This window comes from Hydra viridissima, unplaced genomic scaffold (assembly GCF_058129835.1).
Source record: "Hydra viridissima isolate aposymbiotic clone 2 unplaced genomic scaffold, HvirCarnegie_v1 scaffold_10, whole genome shotgun sequence".
Classification (NCBI taxonomy): domain Eukaryota; kingdom Metazoa; phylum Cnidaria; class Hydrozoa; order Anthoathecata; family Hydridae; genus Hydra; species Hydra viridissima.
The window spans coordinates 1,821,752-1,830,956 of record NW_028324309.1 but is presented as its reverse complement, the minus strand read 5'-3'; the positions used below and the strand labels follow the sequence as shown (position 1 = coordinate 1,830,956).

Below are 9,205 nucleotides of genomic sequence, written 5' to 3'. Positions count from 1 at the left end.
ATATTAGTTCTAACAATTGTTAAACTTTATTCTTTTAAGTAGCATTTTTTTGACTTTGATGATTGTGATTATTATGATTTTTTTTAGTGAAATATTTGATAAGTATATTGGGAAGAATTTAGCGGCTATCACAGGAATGCCTTTTCCTTACATTTTTTGTAAATTACTCATACTAAAATGATTCCGGAGTTTATGATTTGTTTCATATTTCGAATAATCCTGCCAATTTCATTGATAGCAGGTAAAGAGTTTTTTTTTACACATCTTTGTATGTATGTATGTATGTATGTATGTATGTATGTATGTATGTATGTATGTATGTATGTATGTATGTATGTATGTGTGTATGTATGTATGTATGTATGTATGTGTGTATATCTGTAAAAAAATTTTATAAATCAGTCAAAAATTAAAAATAACAAAGTCTTTCATTCAATTTCTAAAATTAAAGCTTCTATTTTGAGAACTTATTAAAAAGAACAAAAAAAAATTTACATTTTCATATGAAAATTATTTAAAATTAATTAAAATTATTATATGATCATCAATATAATTCATACTCCTAGATAAACTATTAATGCTTTATGCAGGTTAAAAAGTAGTATATATCATTTCAGAATAGATCAGAAACCTTTTTAAAGAAAAAAAATAAATAAATGAGAAGATATTTGGATAAAACATTATTAGATGAATAAGAATAGAATTAAAGTTTAGTTAAAAACTAATTCAAAAAAAATTATATGGAATTTTTTTTTTTTTCTTTTTATCAGACAAACAACTTCCAAACTTTTTATAAATTTTTGTTGAAGTTGCATTTTTGAAATATATTTTTTAGAAATTCACATCAGTCTTTTTTTCTTATGGTTTGATTTCTCTCAAAAATTCCTTATCTTGAAAAATCATGAAATTTTTGGGTTCTTTTATTGTTTGTACTTTTTCTAATATATTGGCACTCAATTCAATCTTAAAAATGTACCTGAACTATCAGTTTAATTTATTGGCAGAGTTTCTTCTGAATCACAACCAATTTTTTGAGGGATATAGTTGCTTTAAAAGTTTGTTAGCAAAATTACAAGTGTTTTTTTTTAGAAGAAAAAGCAATTTCATTCTTCTTTTTGTTAACCCTCTATACTGATATCTGATAAAGAGATAATAATTTATTTAGACTGGTTTTATATTGAATCAAAAAAACATTAAGCCATAGCAATATATAGCTTGTTTAATTTTTAAAAAATAAAGATCTGTAGAAATATCTGATTCCAATAATAATAATAATAATAATAATGATGATGATGATGATGATGATGATGATGATGATGATGATGATGATGATGATGATGATGATGATGATGATGATGATGATGATGATGATGATGATGATGATGATGATGATGATGATGATGATGATGATGATGATGATGATGATGATGATGATGATGATGATGATGATGATGATGATGATGATGATGATGATGATGATGATGATGATGATGATGATGATGATGATGATGATGATGATGATGATGATGATGATGATGATGATGATGATGATGATGATGATGATGATGATGATGATGATGATGATGATGATGATGATGATGATGATGATGATGATGATGATGATGATGATGATGATGATGATGATGATGATGATGATGATGATGATGATGATGATGATGATGATGATGATGATGATGATGATGATGATGATGATGATGATGATGATGATGATGATGATGATGATGATGATGATGATGATGATGATGATGATGATGATGATGATGATGATGATGATGATGATGATGATGATGATGATAAGAATAAGAATAAGAATAAGAATAGTAACAATAATAATAATAATAACAATGATAATAGTAATAATAATATTAATAATAATAATAATAATAATAATAATAATAATAATAATAATAATAATAATAATAATAATAATAATAATAATAATAATAATAATAATAATAATAATATGTGTTATGTTAAGATAAATCCAAGTTGCAGAAAATACCTCCATACAATACTAATTTTTTTCAATAATTTTATGTTTATGCTTTCAATCAACTACAAATTGTCCAAATCTATAAGTGTTTTTCTTATTACAGGCTAAGTTTAGTGATAAACTGTCTTCTATCTCATTATTGAATCAAAGTTTAACTTTTACTCATTAGTGCTTTCATACTCAATGTTTATATAATGCCATCTTTTGAGCATATTGTACTTGAAGTATTTGTCTTTTTTTCAGAGGGTTCACTTTGGATGGCTTTTTATAGAATCTTAAAGTGTTTAATGGGATTCAAATTGGTGCTATTTTACTTTTGCACCCCATATTTTTATTACAGATTATGAAAGATCATTGTTTAAAAATAAGAAAATGTATAAGAAACAATACTTTTAGACTGACTTAATGTACTCTAAACTCAATCTGTAAAATTTAAAAACTCATAAAAATGCTAATATTTGCCATTTTTTCAATGCGATAATGAATTTAAAGTTTCTTTGTCTTCCATCTGTTATCTAAAAAAATTTTCACAATTTAAGGTAATTAACAGTTAAATATACATTAATTTTAAATACTTAACAAATTTATCTGAATGAGCTATTTTACACAAAGTTAGTTGTATGATAAATTTTAAATGATAAATGATGTGATTTTATTTCAAAATCCATCACTAAAAAATGTTTTTAATTGTCATTTAAAACAAATTTTGCACTCCATTTAATACTCTATTAAATAAAACAGTTTTAAAATTGCTCAACTACTTGCATATTTATTGAGACTTTAGTGAATGAATGCTGACAATATGATTAACTTTAAACGAAATATTTCTTTAGTAAAACACAAGACTGTTACTAAATAATGTTTATTTGAACACAGAGAAAATAGTACTTATGTAAAAGTGTGATGTTGCAAAAATACACCGTTTGCAAGTTGTTTGTAACATTTATAAACTTCTTTATTTACTGTTTAATATTGTTGTATGTAAAATATTAAAAATAAACCTGATTGTAAAAAAGCAAAATTCTCCATACATATTACAGCAGACATCAACATTTGATGATAATGATATTTTATGTATTCTAAGTCCAAGGCCCAATCAAATACAGCTGAGAAAGGTGTAATTTACACACACAAAAAAACAGGATTTTTCTCACACAAAAATCTTTCCGTAAACTGCAATCTTATAAACAAAATTGCGTAGAATTTTTGAGTAAGTTATTCAAAACTTCTGGCACAAAAAAATCTACTGCAAATTCTAACTTTTGCATAATTACGCAAAATTTTCATTTTACGCAAAAGGTTCATGATTTATTTTTCAAGATGTCTATTTTTGTAAACAAAAAGATTTATTCTTGAAAAACATAGTTACATAATTTTTAAAAGTTTCAGTGAATACTAAGTGCTTCAATAATATTTTTGACATTTTTCTAAATGTAAGCATTGTGTGAGAAGCATTTTTTAACTTTTTAAAATGTTTAAAAATCCATCAACTTGAAGATGAAACTTTTATCAACATGGTAAGTTTACACTAGAGCAAACTCATGATTAATTGCAATATAAGACATGAAAGACCTAGCATTAGGCAACCATCACTCTACAAAACAAGGGATTGAATGCTGTAGTATTTACAAAAATGTATGAAAAGATTTTTATTATAAAACAGTACAACCCCTTTTTTGAGTGATGAACCCCTATTCAAACATTGTAATCATGTGAAATGAAAAGTATTTTGATATTTTCAACATTAGTGGAGAAGAGGTTAACCATTAAATAACTTGTTATTTAATGGTTATCCTCTAAAACAAATGTTTGTCAATTTAATAAATGACAAACATTTATTAATAAATAATGAACATAATATATCATTGAGTACATATGCCTTATTAATATATCATTGAGTACATATGCCTTATTAATAAAAAATGAACATAATATATCATTGAGTACATATTTTTCAAGCTCTAAATTTAAGAAATGCAGACCTTTTTTTGGCACACAAGGTAAACATGGAATATTTTATATATATATATATGTATATATATATATATAAAATATATATATATATATATATATATATATATATATATATATATATATATATATATATATATCATAGATATAGGATAGTCAATAAGTATAGTTTACTCTGTAGAATGGCTACCATGTATTAATTTAAAATATTTAAACAATATGTTGCTGTAAATAAAGAACAATATAAAAAGTACTGGAAGGGAAACCCAAAAAAGAAAAACCCAACAAAAACAACACAAAAGTAAACATTTAAATTAAAAACAAATTCTAAATGAAACAAAAAAACACATCAAGTTTAGCGTCTATTGTCAAAAAATTTCCATATCTTTTTGTGAAATTGTAAACTGTGTGTTCTACTATTTCTTAAATGAATATAAACTGTGTGGGATTTTGTCATTTTTGTCACTGAAACCACTGTGAAATTATTCTAAATTTACAAATTGTAATTTACCAAGTGTAATTGAAGCTCAAAGCAATTTAAGGATTTTTAATTTTGCTTACTCTATTTCTGTAAAAAATTCTACATGCATACTTTAATAAGGAATTTCTTTTTTCACATTGATCACATAATGTTTTTGCCTGGAGTTGTAGGCAGAAGTGGTCCTCAAGTTTCCCTTGCAAGGTATTCTATTTTTTGTGGTGAGTCTGGCTTTTGTGCAATGCTGAAATATGATTCACAGCTTTAAAACTTTATACAGCTAAATTCTTTAAATTTTGTGGACTGAGGCATTTGCGCATCTTGAAGGTGGTAGTTTCCCATCTTATTTTGGTTGATAAGTTAGGTTTCTTTTACTCGTTTGTAAATATCCTTTCTTGTAATTAACACAGTAACTTTTTTTGTCTCCAAGTTTCTGTCTGATTTTTATTAACATGAAGTTAAAACAACAATGGAAGTCTCATTTAGTCGGACCACAGGCATTTTTCAATATTTTTGCCTTTATCTTTTCTCCTCATAATTGTTAAGCAAGCTTCACAGCTTCACAATGTCTTCTAATACATGGTGGCTGTTTGATAAATGATAATGATCCTGTTGGCTTTATTTCAAAATCTTTTGCAAAATATATTTGAAAATTTGAATCTATCAATAAGAAATCGAAAGATGCACTGCTTGATGCAGCCAATATCATTAAAGAAAAGCACAGCAAATAAAGCTAATTCTTGTATTATGTTAATTATCTGGCAACCTTGGAGAAATATATGCTATTATCTGCCAATTGAATGTCTTTAAACCATGTATTTATCATACGATTTACTATTTTTGTTAAGTGTGGGCTTTACTACCCTAAAAAAAAAAAGTGAGACTGAATAAAAGTCTATCATTCATATATATAAATTTTTGTCATACTAACCTCAGCTGGTTGGTCTGGGGAATAGTATTGTAAATAAAAACTGTTCCTAAGAGACCAAAGAATTAGTAATATTTTGGGGGCCAATAACTATGATAGAAATCTGCCAGTGGAAAATATTTTGGATAAAAAGTGTTAAAGTTAGATGAAATTATTAAAACATCAATAAATTAACAAAAATGCATGATATTTATACAATATTTTATCTACTTGTAAACATAATGCTCATTACATAATCACTAATTTTCATGTGGATGCTGCCAGTAGGTCAGATTTAACAAGTTGTTTTCTAGCTTGCACTCTAACATTAAACATGATTGAAAATTTTTAAAAAAATACTGTTTTATATATCATATACCAAGTTTACTAATAAAAATTCATCTTCAATAAAAAAAACTTTTTAAAAATGTTTTAATAAACTTGTGTACTCCATATCAAGAAATGACTCAGTCTTCATGTCAAGAAGATTTATTCATTTCTTGATAGTGACACTTTTCTGTTACTGTTTGTAATTTATCCATTTCTATTGTTGCTGTACATAAATATAGTAGATAAAATATATTATATATGTTACATAGTATATATTATGTCATAGATTTTTATATGCGTATTATATATTTAGTTTTAAGTATATCTGACCAATGTTTTGTAAACAGTAAAAAAACTTAAATAATCAATTCATATACACTGCTGATCAATAATCATACCTTGTATAATTCTCTATTTATAAAGAAAATGTTGTTTATTAATAATCACAACTTATGTAATTCTCTATTTATAAAGAAGTTTTAAAACGTATTTTTAACTAAATTTTTATATTATTAGCTTGTTCTGTTCGTTATAATGCACTTTCATTGGTCTACCTTATATACTTGCTTATTATACCTTTGGTACCAACTCCTCAAAGGCTCTACTACAGTAAGTTATTTTTTATTATGATATTCTGTGTTTATGTGAGTTTGCATGTGTGAATATCAGTTTATGTTTATTATAAGTTTATGTATATTTGCAATGTGTGTATGGGACACAGTGGTCCCTAAATTTAAGAAATGCATATCTCTAATAATTAACATAACCTAATTAATCCTGAATAAAGCCTAAATGTTATTTACTACTGCATGAACCTGTCTAATTACCATAACAATACAAATTGAAGAACTGTGCCAGGAATAGTTTGGATGTAATTTCAGAAGGAAGTAATTATATTGATACGTTTGCTGAAGAGCAGCATTTTCAAAAACTTGTTCACTGTGCTGACTATTTTTTATAAATTAATTGTAATAATAAACTACAAAATATATATTTATAAGTAAGATATTTGATCTAGATAATTTTTTAAATTTATCACAAATTTAATTTATGTTATTGTGACACCAGATACATTCAAAAAACGTTGTATGTGGTGTATGTAATGAAAATATTCTATAACTTAATGGATGCAAATAGAAATCATAGTTGCTTTGTATCATGCATGAAAAATGTATCTTTGGAGAATGTTGAAAGAGTAAAATATTTACCAAGTAATAGATATACTTAGGTTGTTAGGAAAGTTCGTAGAACTCCCTTGTTAAAAAAAAAAAAAGATTTTTTTAAATATCAAAATAATGTCCATTGTTATCTATACAAAGTTGCATCCATTCAAGCCATCCTTTCAAACGTTTTTTTATACTCTACTTTTGGTATACTTTGAAGTTGCTTCGTTATGCGAGTTTTTTTACTTTCTACGTCAGTATCGTCATCAAGATTTGTTTTTATCAAGTCGAATAGCCAATAATCAGATAGAGCTAAGTTTGGTGAGTGTGGTGGGTGACGAATTATTGTAATTCCAGCTTGGTTTAGACAATTGTGTCGGCTTGAGTCACATTGGATCGAGCATTATCATGAAGAAATTTGAAATTTTGAGTGCCTGTTTTAGGTCTTTGCTTATTTATTTTGCATATAAGAGGTTTCAAACAATTTTTTATATAATATTTGCTAGTAATGGTGTCTTCCTTTTTAACATAACCCAAATGAAAAACACCTGTTGTTTTGAAGAAGATGTAGAACATGTTTTTTGGCTGAAATCTGTTGCATCTTATTATAGTTCTTGGACTTTCACCTTCACCAATCCAACTAGCGTTAGCCGACTTGTGTCCAACTTGTCCCATATAAACCACAACTCATCCCCTGTAATAACATCATATAGTCTCCGTGGGCTGTTTCTGAAAAGGGATAAATTTTCCTTACATGCCTCAACTCTATTCTTGCAATTTTGATCGTTTAACTTGTGGGGTATCCAAAGTGATGTTAATTTTCTTTTTTTTAAGTCTGTTGTGAATGATTTGGTTGATTGTAAAATGATTAATCGATGTCAGGGCTTCAATTATATCATGTGTTGCATGCGGATTTTCTTTAATAATGGCTTGCACACGTTCAATATTCTCAGCTGTATACGTGGTTTGAGGGTGCCCTGAGCGAGGATCACCATGAACTAAAACCAATTCATCGGTTATGACTTGTGCTGAAACTCCAAGTAGAACATGGGTTTTAATATATGCTCGATATTCAAATTTTTCCATTTTTAAATATTTTCTTTTATATATATAATAAAATTTAACTAACTTTTTTAATAAACATTCAAAATATTTCAACAAGTACTTAAAATGTTCATAATTAAAAACAGTTTAAAATGATATATAAATATTTAATTATTTCCTGTCTCATTGTATCTTTATAGATGAAGTTCTACGAACTTTCCTAACAACCTAAGTACTAGATTGTAATATATAGAACTTTTCACACACATCAGTAATGTTTTTAAAACTTGGTTAGGTTAATCATGCTGTACTGTGTTCCTGATGTTAACAAAACTAATAACAACATGAAAATTATATTTAAATTGACCAGAATTAATAGCATTCCTTTTAAGTTTGTATCAAATTTAAAATTAACAAATATAGTTAATGGAATGCAGACAGCATCTGCGTCATATCAAAACCCATATTGGTTTGTTAGCCTTAAGTATCTGAGAGATGACTGTTTTGAAATAAAGATGGAAAACTCTAATGTAGTAAACCCTCATTGTTAAAAGTTGAAAACCTATAACAAAAATGATTAGTGATAGCAACAAGTAATGATAAAAAAGAATTTAAAAAGATAATAGAAGCAACAAATGTTAAGAATAATAAGCAATGTAAACAATTACTAACAAAAAGAATTTAAAATTATATTAAAAAAACAAATAACAAAAGAAAAAAATACCAATAATTAATAAAAAAAAAAAAAAGAATTTCAAACTTAGTAAAAACAAACAGTAAAAAGAATGAATAATAACAACAATTGATAATTAGAAAAATTTTAAAATATGATAAAAATAATAAATGATAACAACATTAATATAAAGAATTTAAAATGAATATAAAAGCAATAGAGAATAAAAACAATAAATGATAACAAAAGTAATAAGCAATAAAAGGAATGTAATAATATAAACAAATTAATATAAAAGTATAGTAAAAATTTTTTAACATATAATAAAAATAGTAAACAATAACAATTACAAATAATAAATATAAAAACATGATAAAAATAACAAATAATAATAAAAATAAATTATAACAAAATTTTTTAAATAAAAACAATAACAATAAATACTAATAAAAACTTAGAACTATAATAAAAATAAGCAATAAAAATGATAAAATTAAAATGTAATAAAAATAATAAACAGTAACAATGAAAAATAAATGAAATTTTGAAATGTAGTAAAAATAAAAAATAATGAACAAAAAAAGTTTTTAAGATAAAAACAACATAGCAACAATACTATGAAAAA

General features: G+C 25.3%; 1 protein-coding gene across 5 annotated transcripts in view; it reads left to right on the top strand.

Moving 5' to 3' along the window:
- The window catches only part of LOC145193180 (piezo-type mechanosensitive ion channel component 1-like), a 73,990-nt gene that overhangs the window by 35,049 nt on the left and 29,736 nt on the right, over positions 1-9,205 (top strand). For all 5 annotated transcript variants that reach the window (XR_016444650.1, XR_016444649.1, XM_090065625.1 and 2 more), the window contains 2 exons: positions 88-241; positions 6,217-6,309. Coding sequence is in view for 3 of the 5 variants with exons in the window: in XM_090065625.1 (XP_089921751.1) it covers positions 178-241; positions 6,217-6,309 (157 nt within the window). In the remaining 2 variants the exon portion in view is untranslated. The remainder of the gene's footprint in view (positions 1-87; positions 242-6,216; positions 6,310-9,205) is intronic.